This window comes from Spinacia oleracea, chromosome 2, assembly GCF_020520425.1.
Source record: "Spinacia oleracea cultivar Varoflay chromosome 2, BTI_SOV_V1, whole genome shotgun sequence".
Lineage (NCBI taxonomy): Eukaryota > Viridiplantae > Streptophyta > Magnoliopsida > Caryophyllales > Amaranthaceae > Spinacia > Spinacia oleracea.
Window position 1 is genome coordinate 93,256,227 of NC_079488.1, and position 20,336 is coordinate 93,276,562.

Consider the following 20,336-nt stretch of genomic DNA (forward strand, 5'->3'; position numbering starts at 1 on the left):
TCAATAACATCATAACAAACTTAATTCGGAATTCGTAGAAAATCTCATCCATCAAATCCATAATTATGGCATGTGCATTGGTTAACCCAAACGACATTACTCTAAACCCATAATGACAATAACGAGTCCTAATGAGGTCTTATAGGCCCTTATCAGCTATCCTCAATTGGTGATACTTCAAACACAATCAGTCTTCAAGAACACACTCGCCCAATTCAATTGACCCAATATGTCATCTATCCTAGGCAAAGGATACTTGTTCTTGATGGTTACATTGCTTAGCTCCCTAAAATCGATACACAATCTCACACTCTCATCTTTCTTCTTAATAAACAACGCCAGAGCTCCCCGTGGTGATGCATTAGGCCTAATATAACCCTCATCGAACAATTCTTGAAACTATGTCTTCAATTCACTCATTCCAAGAGGTGTCTATCAAGTGCTCTGGATATAGGTGTCGGTCCGGGATTCGACTCTATTGTGAACTCAAGGGCTCTAGCTGGTGACGTACTGGCAATTTCACTCGGAAACACATCAAAGAATTCATTCACCATGGGAACGTCCTCGATCTTGACTCCAATTTCTTTACTCCCATCTAGCACCCTACAGAAAAATAGTTCACGCTCCCTATTCATCAATTTCCTCACTCGCATTACAGAAATAACCAAAGGTTCTTGGACTACCCAAAACATCTATACGAGGTCAATCTTCCAATATGGTTCCTTACATTTACTTTCTGAATTTCACAGTACGTCTATCTTAGACTTGTACAAACTTAGTCAATTCCATCCTAAGGTTTATGAATTCTTGTGCCTTTTTCTTTCTCATAAAAGGGGTTTCCTTAAGGCAGTAAAAAAAACGAATCCCAATTGAATCTCTCAACAGCGCTAAGTCTAACCCCATTTTCTCTCCACCATAAATCAGCTTCATCTTCCAAGTACAGTACAACTTGACCCACTCTCATGTTCTCAAGACAGTTCAAATCCCCAAACAGTTTCTCGAACTCTCTAACCTAGTTCTCTAAAAAGTAAGATCAGTTTCCCCCTTAAAGTATGGTGACTTAACTTTGGCTAGTCTTTTTAAACATGTCCCCAGCAGAATCGGGACGCTCAATTCTCTCTTGGATCATCTTTTCCGTCAAGAGGCGAATAGCGACAACTAAGTCATTATTGCTTGACATTCTAGTGTGCGACCTAAAATTAATTACTCTACGATCCATAACTCATATTTCCCCTCTACGAAAGAAATTTAGATTTGATCATAGAGATCGCATCAACAAACACTTATTCAAGAATGTACACCAATAATAGAGCAATCATCGTCACTCATTCAAGAAAATATCCCCATCAAGGACATACAATTTGAAAACCAATGAATGGAAGTTCAATCACAACAAATAAGTAATAATATTCCCATTCGGGTGCCCAAAATAAACTCATGATCATTTGGATTATCTATAATCTAGCTTTATTCCTCGAAACAAAATGTTGATAACACTTCCTAAATCGTAACATCGAGTTTGTCCTAAAATAAAGTAAAGGTTCTATGATATAAATTTAAACTACTGTTGGCGAATTATGGAATTCCCAAATTGGAAAAAAAATACTTTAACTTCTATTGCTGACTCTATAAAGGTTTATTATATCCTTGAAAATAATAAAGAACATTTCAAACTTCAATAAACTTTAACCTTAAACTGTTGTAGCTTTGCTACTTATTCTTTAAAACATAAAAGAGCTAATTAACTATTAATGACTTCAAAATATTTGTGGCCTCTTGCCTATCCATTGCTCCTGAAACTTGCGGAGTGAAATTTAGATCTCAAAATCATCAAACTCTTCTTCAGGGTCTTCATCGGGGTCTTCCTCAGGGTTTGCATCTTCACCCATGTCTTCATCTTGATTAGGCTCACTTGCCATCTCCTGTTCACTTTCGAGCTCTGCATCCGAATCACTAGAGATCTCAATGGTTGGCTCATGAGCCGCTGAGTTAGGATACTCTGCCTCAACACCTACATTCTCATTCTCCACAGCTACATCATTTTCCTCTAGGTCATTATTTACACTAATTCCCATAGGTTCTTCTGTAACTGAATCCCCAACATGACTCCCTACGATTTTACCGTCTCTAAACCCACTTTCTGCCGCTTCAATAACGGTGGTCAGAATTTCTGAATCATATTTCCATCTACCATCCCAAGTTCCATACTTAGCCAAGTTTGGAGTTCCATTATCAGAATGCATGTCTTTAAACTTTTCCTTGAGTTCTAGGTATGGAAATTTGTTAGGTAAGCAATTAATGATAGTGGCTGCTATGATATCCTTTCTCATTAAGATAGGTTGCCCTTGAACCTTAGCATAATATTCACATCCAAACACAATTTTCTTCACATAAATATCTGGGGTTTCTATATCAAGTTTCTCGAAGGATCCTATATTGGTATACTTGGAAAGAAACATTTTATCCCTGAAATACACAATTCAAGGTCTCACTAACGATTTTCCAGCCAAAACATAAACAAGGTTCAGTAATCGATAAGTTTGGTGGAATCAAACAATTCTTTATGCACTTGTAAATGTAACACTTAAACAATTAGCACATGCACATACATAACAATCAATTTCTTATCATTGACTAGCTACTAATGCACATATAATTCTATCTTATATGCCCTTCTTATACTACCCATCTCTCATAAACTAAAGCATTAGAATCATTTATATAACGAAATAAAAGGACGAAAATATAATAAAATTATAACGTAGAGTAATAACATAAATAAAAATATAACATAAGTAAAATGAAATAAGTTAAGAAAATGCGTAGCGAATAAATTCGAGAATAAAGTTATTAATTCGAAAAGATTTATATTTCCTAATTAACGAATTCTAACTCTTGAAACAACTTAAAAAAAAATTGAACTCCTTTTTAAAAAAAAATGTATTCATATGATTTTTATTTATTTGTTTGAATAATGAATAATAAAAAAAAATAAATGTCCAAAGTATCACTTTAACTTGGAAAAATAATTTGATTTCGAACGTAAATAAGGAATATCGTATACTTTCAAACAAGGTAAAATGAAATCGGCCCCCCAAAAAAAGTACCAATTTTTGAACACTATAATACGTAGAATCTCGATTTTTAAGAAATTTATTTTAAATAACTAGATAGTTAGGCGCCTAAAATTTTTTTAAAGTAAAACCTTAGCTCTGATACCACTTTGTAACACCCCGACAATTCTCTCTTTTCTAAAATAATCTTTTAATATAAAACGTAGAGAATTATCAAGGCATTATCGCCCGTGTGAAAACATTACGGCTTATTCAGAATTTTGCAGCGGAAAACATAAAACTAACTTTTAGGTTCATAAATAATTGATTACATATTAAGTCCAAAACCAATTAACGGAAATAAAGAAATACGAATAGTACGACAACTTTCAAATATAAGTTAACAAATTAAATCACTTAATTAAACAAATAGAACTATAAGCTCTCTAATCCCGATCCCAATAATGCATCATCTTCAAACCTGTAGATGGGCAACGCTTATTGATCCTTAGAGACTGCTCACCAAAGATGGGTCATCACAGGATCAATAGGCATAGCCATGATCAACACACACAAACAAAGCACGTAATCAGCAAAGCTGAGTACTACATACTAAAGCAATAATAATCCTAACATGATACTATTAAACATAATTAAGGGCAGACAAAGCATGATAACCTGACGACCATACTTAACTAGACTAAGCTAGACTGGACTAGACTTTTATAACAATAATATTAATTTAATTGAAATAGGCAATGGACCGAGTTTTCTAGCTAGGCGAGGTACGGGAGCGACTCCGTAACCTCAGTGACCTGCGATATCGAGGAACGTTTGACTGAAAATAGGACGCGGTGATAAATCCGGTCCGAATGAAAGGCCATGGGCTACCACCATGAACCCCAACTCCTGTTTGTCCGTCACTTTAGACGTGCACAGTCTAAAGCTATTGCTACTCAGTTTCACTTTACGTGATTTACAAATTGACACCCTGTTATGACTCAACAATCACATAAGGCATGCAACTCACATTTATTTATAACTGTTTTTATCTTGGAATTGAGTAAGTGATCACAAAGGCATCAAACAAGACTCATTCCAATTAACTCTAATCTTTTCTTTAATACTGATCAACCCCTGAATATGGGTATAAGGTTTCAACTTACTAAATGAGGTCCTCCGCCCTCATAAAGTAGTGAAAAGCTAAAAAGGGAACAACAATTAACTGATCTGAATTATATACTAAATAATCTAGTGTTCCCAATAAAACATGTTTGCATCAATCTTCCATACTAACATGTTATAATCCTCAAAATGCAATAAAGGTTTAATATGTTCATCCAACAGTATCGAACATGCAATTTCAACCTGACTAAGTTCATCCACAACATTAACATAACCAAGTTCATCAATAATTCAACATGAGCACACATTCCAAGCACACAGGTATGTACGTACCTTGCATAAACAACTAATAGGCCACTTTAACACTTTCAAAAGTCGCCTAAAGAGAATTCTCCGCCTAAAACAACCAACAAGGATTCCCAATCAATTTCTAATCATTCACAACTATAATAAAGCATTCTAAATACATGCTAAACATATTTAGAACCTTCCCCAATATCCAAACTTGAATATTTGATTTCCTAACATCATAATTATTAAATTACTGATTGAAATTCGTTGAAAACTTTTCGCAAACATCATACTTTAAATTTTCAGCAATATGAAATCGTTTAAAGCTTTCCCAAAACCAAATTATCATGCTTAGAACATAAAACTAATAACTTTAATAATTCAAACCATTCTATCATGATTTTAAAACTATTAAAACCTTAAAAATTCATGTTTTAATAATTAAAATCCTTATTTTAATTCAATTATATAATCTGAAATTAAAATTATTAATTGTGAAAAACATAAAATCTAAAATTCATCATTAACCCATAAAAACTATAACTTAATTCAAGGAAAACATGAATTATATTAATAAAACGTATTAAAACATTAATTAGTTTAGGGTTTAAGAATTAACCAAATCAAGAGGGAGAGAGGAGGGAAGCTGGCCGACGGCGGGCTGCACGGCGGCGGTGTAGGTGGTCGCCAAGGTTGGGCGACGCTTGCTGATGGTGGTGGTTGTAGGAGTCACGTCGAGGTGGTTGTGCAAGCAAGAAACCAGAACAATGCAGAGAGGGGTTGCGATTTCGTGCGTGACAGGGAAAGGAAAGAGGAGGTGGCCGACGGAGGTGCGGCAGAGATAAGGTGGTCGCAGGACCAGGCGGCGCGGCTGGCGGCAGCAGGCGGCCGTGAGGTCGTGGCTGTTGTGAGCAAACAGAAATCGATCAAGAAGTAAGAAGGAGAGAAAACAAGAAAGCAAGAACAAGAGAAGGAGAAGGGAGGAGGGATTGGCTTACTGGTTGCGCGGGCGGACGGCGGTGGTCGCCGGCGAGGGTTCAGGGCAGCTGGTGCGGCGGCTGGAGAAGGAGGGGTGAGAGGGTTTGTGAGTTTGTGTGTTTTGTGAGTTTCACGTGAAAGGAGAGAGCAAAAGTACGTGAGACTTCATGAGGGTTTGAGAGGAGAGAGAAAACAATAGTGAGTAAACTTTTGGGGTTAGTTGAGGCTTAGATATTTTATGGGCTAGGAATCTAATTAGGCTAGGATTAGTATTTAGTTTTAGAATGTGAATCCAAAATCGTTTAGGATCGTTTTCTAAATTCAATCGATCGTGTTTTCGTAATTCGAATTCGTTTTAACTTAAAATTCTAAAATCCTTTTCAATTTCGTAAATCGTTGAAAATATTAAAATGTAATAAATAAGTATACGTGAATTATATATTTATTACTCAAAATTCCTAAATTCTAATTAAATATAAATAATATACGTTAAAATATATTAATAAAATTTATAAATTTACGGGAGATTACAGGCAGGTTCTTCTTGCGACCTCTTGATCGCCTCTAATCCGCTCGGCGAACCCTGCGTCCGAAACGTATATCATCAGCTGATGGTATGTGGATGGGACTGCTTGCATCTTGTGGATCATGGTTCTTCCCATGATTACGTTGTATACGGAATCGCAATCCATCACCAAAAATTCGTCCCGAAGGGTTTTTGCTGCTTGGCCTTCACCCACCGTGACTGGCAGGGTGATCTTTCCTCGGGGGATAGCTGCGGATCCGTTGAATCCGATCAGAGGATAACTGACTTTCGTCAGTGCTTCCTCTGATTCTTCGAGGATCAGCTGCTCGAAGCAGTTTCTGAAGATGATATTGACGGCACTTCCTCCGTCGACTAACACCCGATGTACGTTGTGGTTATTGAGGTCCATGGAAATGACTAGAGGATCGTCATGTTTGTACTGGACTCCGAAACAATCATCAGCAGTGAAGGTCATGTTCGGGGGGTGTGGCTGGTTGTCTCCCACCGCGCTGAAGTTGACCCGATGGGAGAGGGCTCTTAGGTGTTTCTTGCTGGCTTGGCCAGAGTTCTGCCCCCCGAACACCACCAGGATGTCGTTTTTCTTGTGTCCTGTTGCTTCGTAGACCCTCTTCTGGGGTTGCTCATGTTGTTTGCCTCCGGCGGCCTTTTCTTTTTCCTCCCTTCGGTCTAACAAGTACTGTTTCAGGTAGCCTCGGCGAACGAGGTCCTCAATGTTGTCTTTCAGCGAGTTGCATTCTTCGGTGTGGTGACCGAAGTCATCATGAAACTCGCACCACTTGTTCTTGTTTCTCCGAGCTGGGTTGGACTTGAGCTTCTCCGGTAGTTTCCACTTTTCATCATTTCTGTTGAGGCTAAAGATCTCTTTTCGGGGCAGAGCTAGTGGAGTGTAGTTAGTGTATTTGGGTTGAAGTTCACCCCTTCTCCCGTCTTTCTTCGGGCTCATCTCTCTAGCTCCTACTTTCTCTTTCCCTTTCCTTGAGCCGCCCTCGGGCTTGCTCTGGGTATTCTTTGTGTCTCTCGGATCCGACGATCCTTTCAATCTTGCAGCGGCCTTGTTGAACTCTTCGGTTCTGATGAACGCATCAGCCATTTGGAGCACGTCAGCTATTCTGGAGGGGTTCTTCATTGAGAGTTCGTCACGGAACTTCCCTTCCTGGAGCGCGTGCTTCAAGGCGAAGATGGCCACGTCTGGCTGCAAGTTTGGTATGTTTGTTGATTCCTTCATGAATCTGGCCATGAATTCTCTTAGACTTTCGTCTCTTTCTTGTTGGATTGAGGTCAGTTCTGTTGTGGTTCGCTCGGGGCGATTATTGCTCACGAACTGTGTGCAGAATCTCTTTTTTAGCTTTTTCCAGCTCTTGATCGATCCCTTCGGCAGCGATCTAAACCACTCTCCCGCCACTCCGGTTAGCGTGGTTGGGAAATATTTACACCAACATGCTTCGGAGTAGGGACTCAAGAACATTTGCTGCTCGTAGGAGATGACATGATCCCTCGGATCTGTGATTCCGCTGTAGGTTAGGTGTGATGGCAGTCTTACCTTCGGTATTTCTTCCATGATCAGCTCGTCCGAGAAAGGGGATGACGTGGGAGTCAAGATTCTTTTCCCGAGTCTAGTCCTGATGCCCTCGTTTGCCGAGGTTCTGTGATTAGAACGTTCGGGCGTATGATGGGGGCTAGGGGTTCGATCATGCCTCCTGTCTCTTCTTCTTTCTCGGCTACTGACCTCGGGTCGTTCGCCAGATCTGCTTGGTTCGCCTACCCCGAGTCTCGTATGGATCGAAGGTCTTAACCTCGAGTGGACCGAGGGCCTCAACCTGCTGAGCACCGAGCTTCGGACCCGAGTGTCACGAGTATTCGATTCGCTTTGGAGAGCTGTTGGAGTAGGCGACGGTCTTGCAAACCAATCTGGTTGTTGTTGTGCCCTTTTTTGGGTGTCCCACGTGCTTTCCATCCATCTCGACGTCAGGTGTGTTCCTGTCAAGGGGAGGAGCTCTCTTTCGGGTCTGGACACTTCTACACTGGGATGTTCGTTCAGCCTTCGCCTGGTCCTCCTCTCCTCTCTGCGGTCTTTCGCCAATCCTTGTTGCTTCTCATTGAAGAGGAAGTTTTGCATGATGGTCATGGCCGCAGTGAGCTCTTCCCTAGTTGGAATCGGAGGTCCCGCGTTTGTGGCGGTCGTAGCTCTGCTTGGCCGTGACCTCGCCATCGATTGAGGGTGCTCCTCTTGGTCAGATTCTGAATCTGACCGCACTATCATATCGTCATCATTGTTGTTAATAGCATCATTAACCATTTTCGCGGAAAGAGGTGATTGATGTCTTTCAAAGGCTTTGAAGTGTTCTTCCTCACAGACGGCGCCAAATTGTTCCGGTGTTGTAAAGATGGAAACAATGGGCTTCGAATGAAGGCCCTTTTGTATGTGTTGAAGATATTGCTTGTTTGAATGAGTAGAGTCCGAATTCACCTGCACAAGAGCAAAGTCACTAGCCTCGGGGGTGTTTCCGAGGAAAGCCCCTCCGATGCCTAAGTAAGAACGATGCTCGGATTCTAGAGAGAAGTTCTCTAGAAGAGTAGTCTTAAGGCGATAAATTGGACGTACCTTGAGGTGTGAGCCTTGGCGGCCTATTTATAGTGTTTGCATAATAAATGCCCATAGGTCATTTATTGCTTTTGGGCCTTGGGCCTTGATGAATGGCTGACTAGCCCTTGGTAGGTTTGATGCTGTTTGTTTAGAGCCATTGGGCTTTGGACTTAGTGGCCCAATTGAGAATCAATTGGGAGCCCAAACAATTTCAAATTGGTCACTGCCTTTATTACTACTACATATTTTCACCATTATTTTTCTATTGTAACATAAGAAATTTGAGTATTGACAAGAAATTGGAGTTTTCACGCTTGTCAATGGATAACTTTAAATATTAATATTTTTAATTACTTCCTCCATTCTTTATTAAATGACACAATTTTTTTGTCACGTTTGCCAATGCAATATTTCAACCATTAATACATTTTATTATCAATGGTTAAAAATTATAAAAATTTGATATTATAAATCTATAGGATAAGACGATTATAACAAGACCCCACATGACTATATTTTTTGTTAAGTATAAATCACAATTGATGGTCAAAGTATATTATATGAATAGTGCCAAAAGTACAATTGTGTCATTTAATAAAGAATGGAGGAAGTATATTTTAGTAAAAGTATAAAATTAAGTTAATTTATTGATTGTATCAGAGACGAAGCTACATTGGGACCGAAGGGGGCCCCGGCCCCTGTCACAAATAGAGAATAACTATATTACTAATAACAATAGACAAGGACATGTGGTTTGTTGTAGTGGTTGAAAACACGAGTTTTCTCCTTGAAGGTTCAGGGGTTCGAGCTCTAAATTGTGCATTTTGCTTTGCTTTGCTTTTCTTCGGCCCTTTCTTCTTTTTTCCTTCTCTTATCCTTCGGTCCTTCCCTCTATTTCTTCTCTTCTTTCTTTCAAAGATTATTTTTCCTCAGTAATTTATGTCACAAAGAATACTTATAAAAAAATTAACTTTTCTTTTTAGGGAACTAAAAAAAACCATCTATTTTAAAATCTTTTTTTATTTTCTTTATTATTTTCGATTTACAAAAAATGAATTAAACTGTTCGGCCTCCGTTAAGATGGGTTCCTGGCTTCGTCCCTGGATTGTATAAAATTAAGTATAAACTTTAACTATTAAATTGGAAAGAATCTAAAAAACCCCACATACATGACTATATGTAACAATTCTTCCTTACGTAAAACTCATAATAGATGGAAATGGAGAAAGGGACGTAGACCACGTAGTGTTGGAATAGCGCGCGTAAAACAAATATTTTACCATTGAAAAAGAACAGAGGAAATATTAGTACGCGCGTGATACACAATGTAACTTATTCGGTAATGCATTTGCAAATGTATAGCAACTGAGGGCACGTTTGAAGAGAATATAAAAAAGTAATGTATCAATTCAATGAATATATATGTATATGTACAACCAATTAATTAACCAAAAAATCTGATAGATGTACATTGATCAATCGTGAAGACGTAGTAATTACTACACTGTAGCTAAATAATTTGTACATAATTCTTAATATTTGATCCGTGATTTGGCAGTAATCATGGTCTTAGTAATAAGAGCAGTGGCTTGTTCATTAGTGAGATGTAGCGACCACTGAACTCTTTTGGATCTGTTTGCTCCCGGTCCATAACATTTGTATTCACCATAATACACCGAACTGTGAGTGGTTGGTTTTCCCCAATCATCCCAACCATTAGGATTTACAACATTAGACATATAACTGTTGACGAACACAACTCTAGAGTACGGTCCCCATGGCCTTCCCAACGTGCAACTTTTTATACCCGTAACTCTGCAATCCACGAAATAAAATCCCGTGTCTTCTCCCAACTTCATCCTTCGTTGTGCCGTTATTGCTCCACTTATCTCTGAAACTGAATGTATACGACATTTCTACAACAATCCAAAATAATAATTAAATTAATTTTAATTTAATGTCAACTACTACGTACACGTACTGATTAATAGTAATATAATTGTTAGTTCATACTTGGAAAAGAGAAGCTGCATTGCCACAAATGAAATCTGTCCCTCCTTCAATATAACAATTGCTGTAAAAATGGCTTCCTTGCTCGTCCAAAAGTGTATCTTGATATGAAATAAACCTACATGCATAAAACTCTGCCCTTTCGCTCGATACCCTCAACGCAACTGCTTTCTCCCCCGGTCCATATGTATTCTGTAACAAATTTTAATTAGTATATATAATTGCCACTTTAAAAGGCCAGAGAAGTGAATGAGATTAATTTGAACCCGTGACCTTTGTGTCACGTACGCTAATTCCGATACCATGTTAAATGATCAACTTAAGCAGATCGTTCAAGTTCAAAGATTAGTTTTATATATATATATATATATATATATTCTATCTGTTATAAAGGGTTAATTAGTACCTGAATAGTAAGGTAACGCGCCGTAAAATCAGAAGCAAAGACAGAGAGAGTAGGAGACGTGTAAATATCGCCACTATCATCCCATGTGATAGTAGTATTTTCGGCATTTCTTCCGCTAAGCATTATAAAAGGCTTATCTTCAGGTACGGTAACTTTTTCCTTGTACATTCCAGGTTTAACTAGGATAAGTGTGGAGTCTACGTTGTTCGATGGAACTGCATCGATTGCAGCTTGTATTGTTTTATGATCGCCTTCTTCGCCTGACTGATCGACAATTATTAGTCGTTTCCACGTTAACTTCTCTGATAATGAGCGACCATTAGAATTGCTAATATTGAAGCAACAAAATGTAATAAAAAAGAAGATGATGGTAGGAAAATAAGAGCTTTGTTTTGTTGCTGTCATTGTTGATTGAGTTTTGTATTGATAGAAATGAACAACATATAATAGGATTTGGGAATTTGGTTAGTATATATATAGAGAAAGAGAAAGAGAAACATGCATGACATGATTAAGACAATGATTATCTTTTGCTTTTTACATTTAAACAACTTTAGCTGTAGATTATGTTGACCGCTCCGTACTTGCACAATTACGTTACTAATTGCAACCAGTTTAAAGTTATCGGCGCCGCCGCGCCTGAAATTTCATTATAGAGACTTCTGGTTATTCTTTGCTAAATTACAAGTATTCTTCCTCTTTGAGTTTGATTTTATATGTATGTGAGTATGTCAACCTCTTAATTAAAATATTTGAAGTAAAACCTAAACGTACCCTTCGTCAGAAATTATTATTATATTGCTTTTCACACTGTTCATTTTTATTGGTCGTGGACAATTTAACGATCACGCTATTTCCATTACCGATTACCGAAATGTTCTATTTAGCTTATTTTTACTTATTTCAAGAAAAACAAGTTCAGAGGGTGATGATAAAGGTCGTAAGTTGCGACAACATTCAGTTGTCGCAATCTTATGTGTTGGAGTTTAATTGATACATATAGGCGCCACGTAGGTTATGCGTCATCATAATATTTTACTATCAATGTAATATTTTTACTATGAAAATATGTAAATAAAATAGTCGATCTAAAAGAAGAAACAAATTAGAATATTAAGATTTTCATGTTTTTTTTAACATGTATAATAGGTTATATAAGTTAAATATTTAAGTTTCCAATTTAAATCATGACACATTCAGTCAGCTATGTGTTTGATCTGTGGGCAAGGAGATGAAACTCATCAGCATCTGTTTTTTCAATGTGTTTATAGCTGTGACTGCATAAGAGCTGTTAAATCCTGGTTGGGTATGTCCATTAATAGTAACAGCCTCACCAGTTTGATTAGTCAAATTGGTCATAGCAGGTAGTCTAAATTTAAGAAGCAGGTATATTATGCAGTTTTGATGGCTGCAGTGTATCTCATTTGGCATTGTAGGAATACTAGTTTCTGGGAAAACTATGTTCCTACTGTGAATCATACTATGAACAAGGTGAAGCAAGTGGTGAGAGGTAGAATACATGCTGTCATACCTAAGAGTGTTAGCAAAAGAGACAGTGAGTGGTTCATGAGCTTGTAATGTTGTAGCTTGCTGTTTTTTGCAGCTTTGTATAGCTGGTTGTTGCTGTCTCCTTGTGATTAGGGTCCAACCTAGTTGGTTCGTAATGCTTGGAGTTAGCTTACACTAGTAGAAAAACATTGATTTGAGGCGTCACTTTTTTATTCATTAGCGGCGTTTTAGGCGTAGCAGCAAATAGAGTGGCAGCAAATGAATGGTATTGATTTGCGGCGTTAAAAAACGCCTCAAAGTAATCATTCATTTGCGGCGTAAGGTAGAAAAAACGTCTCAAATGAATAGTATCATATTGCGGCGTTTCTACCTAAACGCCTCAAACTATGGTAAAATTGCGGAGTTAAACGCCGCGAATAATGTGTAATTATTTTTTAATAAATAATATATTTTTTGTATACTCAACAATCCCAAAAATATTGAACCTGTACTCAAGCCACATTTATACAATGTCCAAAAGTATCATCAACCACCAATAACTTCCAATAAACTTTGATTTTTACATATAAGTTAACCATCATATGTTTACAAAAATAAACCACCTAAATAGTTTCAAGTCTATAATAACTATATCTTATACACTTCATACGTTACAAAATTGCACCAAAAATATAATAAGGCAATTATATATGATTTTAATAGCAGGAAACATCCACAAAAAGAGATCGATGAAGCGTTAATTATTTACACACAATGTTCGGTGAAGTATGATCCCCATTTCTCTCGTATTTCATCAATTTTCTCATCCGTGAAAGGATCTCCACTCAGAGATGTGCAAACCTAACAAAATCATATAAATATATATATCATAAAATTAGTTATCTTCGGCTAGATAAGCATGGAAGGGCAAAGCCCATAGAATCAAGAACCTTGACAACATGACAACAACATTATTCATGACAATAAATGAACAAAAAATCGTGTGTCTTTCCATCAATAAAACTTAGTCCACTGAAACAATAGGTTTCATTGAGGAAACAAAAGGCTTTACTGAACAAATTGAATGGCAGTTAGTGTATAAAGAAGCTGCTGACTTTATTGATCATTATAGGTCATATTTTGACTATTATAGTCGTTTTTGCTCCCAACTCTAACCCATGAACTTAAATTTCTTTTCTAAACCCTTTAAATGTTTAATATACTTAGTATTAGGTTACTTAGACTCACTCCCATCTACTTTGGTCAAGTTATGCACGTTTAAGGCTTTATTGATCATTATAGGTCATATTTTGATTATTATAGTCGTTTTTGCTCCCAACTCTAACCCGTGAACTTAAATTGGTATTCTAAACCCTTTAAACGTTTAATATACTTAATATTAGGGTGATAAGACTCATTCTCATGTAATTTGGTCAAGTTATGCACATTTAAGGCTTTATTGATCGTTATAGGTCATATTTGACTATTATAGTTGTTTTTGCTCCCAACTCTAACCCGTGAACTTAAATTGGTATTCTAAACCCTTTAAATGTTCAATATACTTAATATTAGGTTACTTAGACTCATTATCATCCACTTTAGTCAAGTCATGCGCGTTTAAGGCTTTATTGATCATTATAGGTCATATTTTGACTATTATAGTCATTTTTGCTCCCAACTCTAACCCGTGAACTTAAATTTGTATTCTAAACCCTTTAAATGTTTAATATACTTAATATTAGGATTATAAGACTCATTATCATCTAATTTGGTCAAGTTATGCACATTTAAGGCTATATTGATCGTTATAGGTCATATTTTGACTATTATAGTCGTTTTTGCTCCCAACTCTAACCCGTGAACTTAAATTGGTATTCTAAACCCTTTAAATGTTTAATATACTTAATAGTAGGATGATAAGACTCATTCTCATCTAATTTAGTCAAGTTATGCGCGTTTTAAGGCTTTATTGATCGTTATAGGTCAAATTTTGACTATTATAGTCGTTTTTGCTCCCAACTCTAACCCGTGAACTTAAATTGGTATTCTAAACCCTTTAAATGTTTAATATACTTAATATTAGGATGATAAGACTCATTATCATCTAATTTGGTCAAGTTATGCACATTTAAGGCTATATTGATCGTTATAGGTCATATTTTGACTATTATAGTCGTTTTTGCTCCCAACTCTAACCCGTGAACTTAAATTGGTATTCTAAACCCTTTAAATGTTTAATATACTTAATAGTAGGATGATAAGACTCATTCTCATCTAATTTAGTCAAGTTATGCGCGTTTTAAGGCTTTATTGATCGTTATAGGTTATATTTTGACTATTATAGTCGTTTTTGCTCCCAACTCTAACCCGTGAACTTAAATTTGTATTCTAAACCCTTTAAATGTTTAATATACTTAATATTCGGATGATAAGACTCATTCTCCTCTAACTTGGTTAATCCATTCTCTGCGTAACATTGAAAGACTTTTATCATACAAATGAATGGTAGAAGACAAGCAACTACAGAATATGCTAAGACACCAAACACATGCACACTATCTTCAGATAGACAAAAGTTAGTCGATATTTAATAATTACCCAAGCATGCTTGACACAAACCATGACAAAAATGATGAAACACAAAGTAACACAACAGACTATGAATTGTAATGGAAAGTTGCACAGCAAAAATAAGACCAATAATTGAGGATGTATCTTTGAGTCAATCGATTGGTTAATAGACTAAGGTTTAGAATTAAATAGTTGCACAGCCTAATATGTTCTTTCACCAAATCCCTTCCAAAGAAAAGAGAACAAGAGCAAAGACTCGTTGTTCATTAAAGTTTAGAAGAAAAACCAAAACAAATAGCAGACAACTAAGACGCATTTTAATTGGTCATACCATGTCAACATCCATATCTGAAGGGAATAATCTGCCCCTCCCCCTAGGATAGCGATGAACATGACCCCTTAGCCTTGGTACATTTGATCTGGGGACCCGCGCTTGAGCTCCTCGACAGAACAAACAATTGCGCAAAGACTGAGAAGCTTGCTGAGTTAATGGTGGAGCAGCCCCCTACAGAAAATCCAAGAAAATCTTTTAATAATAATACAGTGCAATGTTTAATAGCAGAAGAAAGGGCACGCACCAAAAAGCGGCAACAATCATGCATCACCAGTGATGGAACCCACATGCTAATGATACGTTGTTCACAAGCTTTTATTTTTCAAATAAAGGAAAAAAGAACCTTAATCCTTGACATTTTCCAGGAAACAAATAGAAGAGTGGATCTCAAAATAGATGTAGGAAACTGGAAAACCCGACTTCAGGCATGGTTTAGTTACAAGTTTTGGAGGGTGGTGACAGTGTGGCACTGGTGAGACATGTGAAGGGAGGTTATCTTATAACATGAATTATCAAGAGAAAAATATACATGGCATTAAACCAAGAAGCATCAAGTAATTAATATCAATGATGCTTCATATTACTTACAAAAGCATGTGTGCGATGGCTTCCTCGTGAAGAAGCAGGCTGCACAATGTCTTCCTGATGCTGTACCCAGCCTAGTGATGAAAGTATCAGTAGAAAAATAACTCGGAGTTCATATCCAACATAAGATAAAAATAAGATAAAAATAAACAACACCAGAGCTCAACGGCTACATAAAAAAATGTTAAGAGAGAGCATTGAGGAGAAAAGAAGACAGACCTCGTGACTAGAAGGTTCAGATATTTCATTATATAACTGCTCCCGCAACTCACGAGCCAACATCTCATCTACTTGGAGTTGTACTGCCCTAGTTTCAGAGTCATTATCGGTTTGTGTGACACTCTCTCTCACTTCACTTCCGGAGAAATTTCACCAACAACTAACGAGGAACCTAATTCACTCTGACGCAAACGACAATGATCCCTTACTGACTTCCTGGTCGATGATTCCCCACCTGAACTCAAACAAATTACCTCTGACCTTTTCTTTGGGCTTCCTAAACTCAAGGCATGCTCGAAACTGGAACGAAACAAGTGAAAAAGACATATTTATTAGTAATGCATCCAAGAATGCATGCATCTGTGCACAGCAACACACTTGAACAAGTACATCAACATGAATGAACAATGGGGGTGGGGGTGGGGGTGGGGGTGTGGAGGGGTTCTGTACGGATAAAATATCAATGTAAACATTTCTGCTATACAGAAGAAACATAAGTTTACCCTTCAGAAGTTGTGACGCTGTTAGCCTCAAGAATGGCAGCATTATTGACCTAAAGCATTTAAGAAAATCAGACAGGTAACATTCAGTTAAGTCATATGAACTACATAAGAAAGGGTTATAATGATATAAGGGTATTAAATTCTTCTACAGTACAAGAGATGATAGTTCACATGAAAATCAAGTTTACCAAAAGATGAAGAGGGGCACCCTTGGAAGAAAATTTTGCACTTAACGACTTGATGTCACTAACAGATGACAGGTCGCATACCTTGAAGCGAGGTCCTGAGCAGTTGAAAATCCAATGCCGGTATTTGCTCCACTAACCATACAATTCTTTCCATCCAATCTAAGTTTTGTTTGAGTTGCATACCTCAGGAAATTTACCATTGCAACATCCATCAGCAAAATGCCCAACACCACTTCTCCTGTAACTATAGTGTTCATAATCAGTCAACTAACAGTCTAACACATAGATTTAATAACACACAAAATACTTCTTCGTAGAGTCTCTCAAGCTTTTACGGCACTACGCACGAAGAAACAGAAAGTAAAGTGGGGCGGCTATAATTCCCCCTCACAGATTCACTCTGAAAAGGGAATAGTGTTTTCAATTTGGGTTGACCATAACTTAGAAAAATGCCTTCACATTACATGCAACCTTTGAACTAGACCTACAGGAAATGATAATTTCCAACCAAAACTGCCACCAGTGTAAATACTGCTGGAAAACAGTGTACTGGTCATAGTAAAACGACTTGAAACGACAGAACCCTACTATATATTTCTCTACTCTTTCTTTAGTTAGAAAAAAAACACATCTTGCCGTCAGATTCTACTGAAAACCAACAATCTCTATTACAAAAAAAACTCAAAATGCATTCCTGGATATCCAACATCAAAAAGATAATGAGCCAAGCAGGATCACCAAGCCAAAGAAATCAAATTGCAGAAACCCGAAGGCAATCTATTGTATAGAGAAAAAATAACACTTCAAAGGCACATGTAAAATGTTTCATTGTTTCAATAAGTTCCAAGTTTCATTTACAAATGTTTTAAGGATATGAATCTTAAAAAATCATCTCTATAAGTTTAAGTTAGATTTTTTCAATATCATATTCATAAGAAGTTGCAGGTAGACTTAAAGATGCAAACCTTTGACAAAAGTCACAAAACACAGGCAAGTAAGAAACCTGCAGCTGGTTATCTGAGCCATTCGACATCATTATTCATCAACAGAAGTCCCAACACATTAGCTAAAGATAATTAATCATGTCATTTAAAAAACAGATATATTCCAGATACTATATTTTGGGAATAAGGCTTTGGTTTGTCTGATCATATCCCATTTTAAATAAACCATATATCTTTTGGGTTTAAATTTTTTAATTTCCTAAAACAAATACAAGTTAAGAGTTTTAGTCATTCTAAAGTCTAAAGTCAAACCCATACCTTATTTATACTCCGTGCATTTCTAGGAACGCAAGACTCAAATGTTTAACATATCAATTAGCATTTGATAGCCAAACAATATCCTGAATTCGAACACCACATCGAAATCGCGGTCATTCCAAGATTTCTATGTTGTAAACTAACATGATCCAAGGGTCTAAATTAGGCGATTTGGAATGAAGGAGATGTATAGAATAAGAAGAGGGGAGATAAACAAGGAAACATGAGCAATAAAAGAAAAGTCATAGGAATCGTTATTAATGACTTTAAAAAGAGAAATGCAACCAAGAAATAATACGTATCTGTTAATGATGGTGTTGATAGTTAACAGTTGTTATGCTGCAACGACTGTCCAGGATATCACAGCTGTCACTAGTCCAGTTTTGAATATATATGCCATATACTGAAAGGTTCTTGTGTATATATATGTGCATCCAACCTAAACTTAAAAACTTCATGTGGTAAATCTGTCACAAAGGCTTGCCTATCATCATTCATCTCCAGGCCATTCAAGGAACATTACATTCCTATAATCCTATCCCAGGTCTGTAACGGCACACTACAAGTAAATCACCACCTAACTCCACCACATACGCACCCCCCTTCCGTTTATTTACTACTACTCATTTCTGCACTCTTTTCAAACCAAACCCACAAAATATAAATAAAAATTCAAAACCTAAAATAAAACTCAGACAATTTAGTAAAATTTCAGCAAGAAAAAATAGGTCTTACTGGAATAAAACTCTCGAATTTTTGCTCTTCTTTCTTCGAAGCACCTCACCTAAACATCAAATTTGCAACATAAATTAGACATTCGAAATTATGGCAGCTCAAATTCGAAATTATGGCAGCTCAAATTCGAAATTATGCATACATCCGAATTTATGCATAAAACTAGAGTTTACAGTTCAATTTTGCATAAAATTATGCATAAAATAGCCGAAATTATGCATTCGAAATTATGCATAAAACATTCGAAATTATGTAAAGAACATTCGAAATTATGCCAGCTCAAATTCTGAGGCATTTTAATTAGGGTTTACAGCACAGTGGGAGAGAACAGAGAAGAGGAGAGAGCAAGAGAGAAATAATTCGATAATTCAAACCCAATTAAAGTAATTTGAGAGACTAAAACTAGGAGAATAAAGTAATTGAACGAAAATACGGCAAGGATGAGGAGGAGTCGGTGGAAGGGAGCATAATTTACCTTAAATAAGAACGGCGGCGGTGGAGATGAGTTCCACGGACAGACAGTGACGGCGGCGGTAGCGGTGGGGCTTCACTTTCCCGGCGAAATTTGATGGTGAAGAAACTATGGAGGTCAGAGTCAGTCCCAATCGTTTGAAGGAAGAAGAAGTTGTTCTGTGAAACGAAGACAAGGAAAAAGAAAAAGAAAGAAGTCTGGTGTGCGGGGTTTTTTTTGTTTTATGTTTCTGTGAGACGGCTAGCATCTTTGCGGCGTTAATCCTGAGACGCCGCAAAATTTAGAGTTTTGAGGCGTTAGCTTCCCATTAACGCCGTCAAAGAATATTATTTCACGTAATTTCTCCATTTTGTCATTTGGTCAGAGACGTTTTGTAATTAACGCCGCTAAGTCATGGCAGCAAATTAATATCTTTCTACTAGTGTTAGGTTGTATTCTTGTTTGACATTAATATATCTCTCACTTGCTTAGCAAAAAAAAAATCATGACACATAAGCATGACATGTCATCATTGTGACACGACTTAAAAGTCGCATGTTGCAACTTTTATCATTTTCGAAATTCAGATAAGATAAGTTCAAAAAAATAAAATAAGGGTTGACCAAATACAATTTATAACTAAAATAATTTTTGATAAGTTCAGTTACATTCAGATAAGTTCATGAAAAGTACCTGAAAACCAGGTGAATAGAACGAACTCCTAGAGTTTCGCTATCGCAATCGATAAGTGAAAACACATACAAAAGGTCTTGCACGCACTTTTACACAAATTTTGTAACTTTTACCTAATTTTTAATGAAGTGTGTTTATATTAACTTTTACGGAGTATATTATAAAAAAAAATTGATAGATAAACATTTTAAAGGATTAAATGATTAATTTATATTAGTATATATTAAAATGCAAAAATTTATTACTAAAAGATCGATACTCCATAACTTTTACACATATATATATATAACAAATATATATGAGGGTAACTTTG

General features: G+C 36.7%; 1 protein-coding gene and 1 long non-coding RNA gene across 2 annotated transcripts; both read right to left on the minus strand.

Annotated features, from left to right (window-relative positions):
• Positions 1-3,341: 3,341 nt before the first annotated feature.
• Positions 3,342-4,584, minus strand: LOC130467087 (uncharacterized). The gene is made up of 2 exons (XR_008927256.1): positions 4,512-4,584; positions 3,342-3,568 (listed from the first exon to the last, which is right to left on the minus strand). It is a non-coding gene; the product is annotated as an uncharacterized lncRNA (long non-coding RNA).
• Positions 4,585-9,965: 5,381 nt separating this feature from the next.
• LOC110790561 (putative pectinesterase 11) lies at positions 9,966-11,710 on the minus strand. Its single transcript, XM_021995341.2, has 3 exons — positions 10,995-11,710; positions 10,592-10,780; positions 9,966-10,494 (listed from the first exon to the last, which is right to left on the minus strand). The coding sequence occupies exons 1-3, from the start codon at positions 11,397-11,399 to the stop codon at positions 10,111-10,113; spliced, it is 978 nt and encodes a 325-aa protein (XP_021851033.1). The 5' UTR covers positions 11,400-11,710; the 3' UTR covers positions 9,966-10,110.
• Between the last annotated feature and the right edge of the window lie 8,626 nt (positions 11,711-20,336).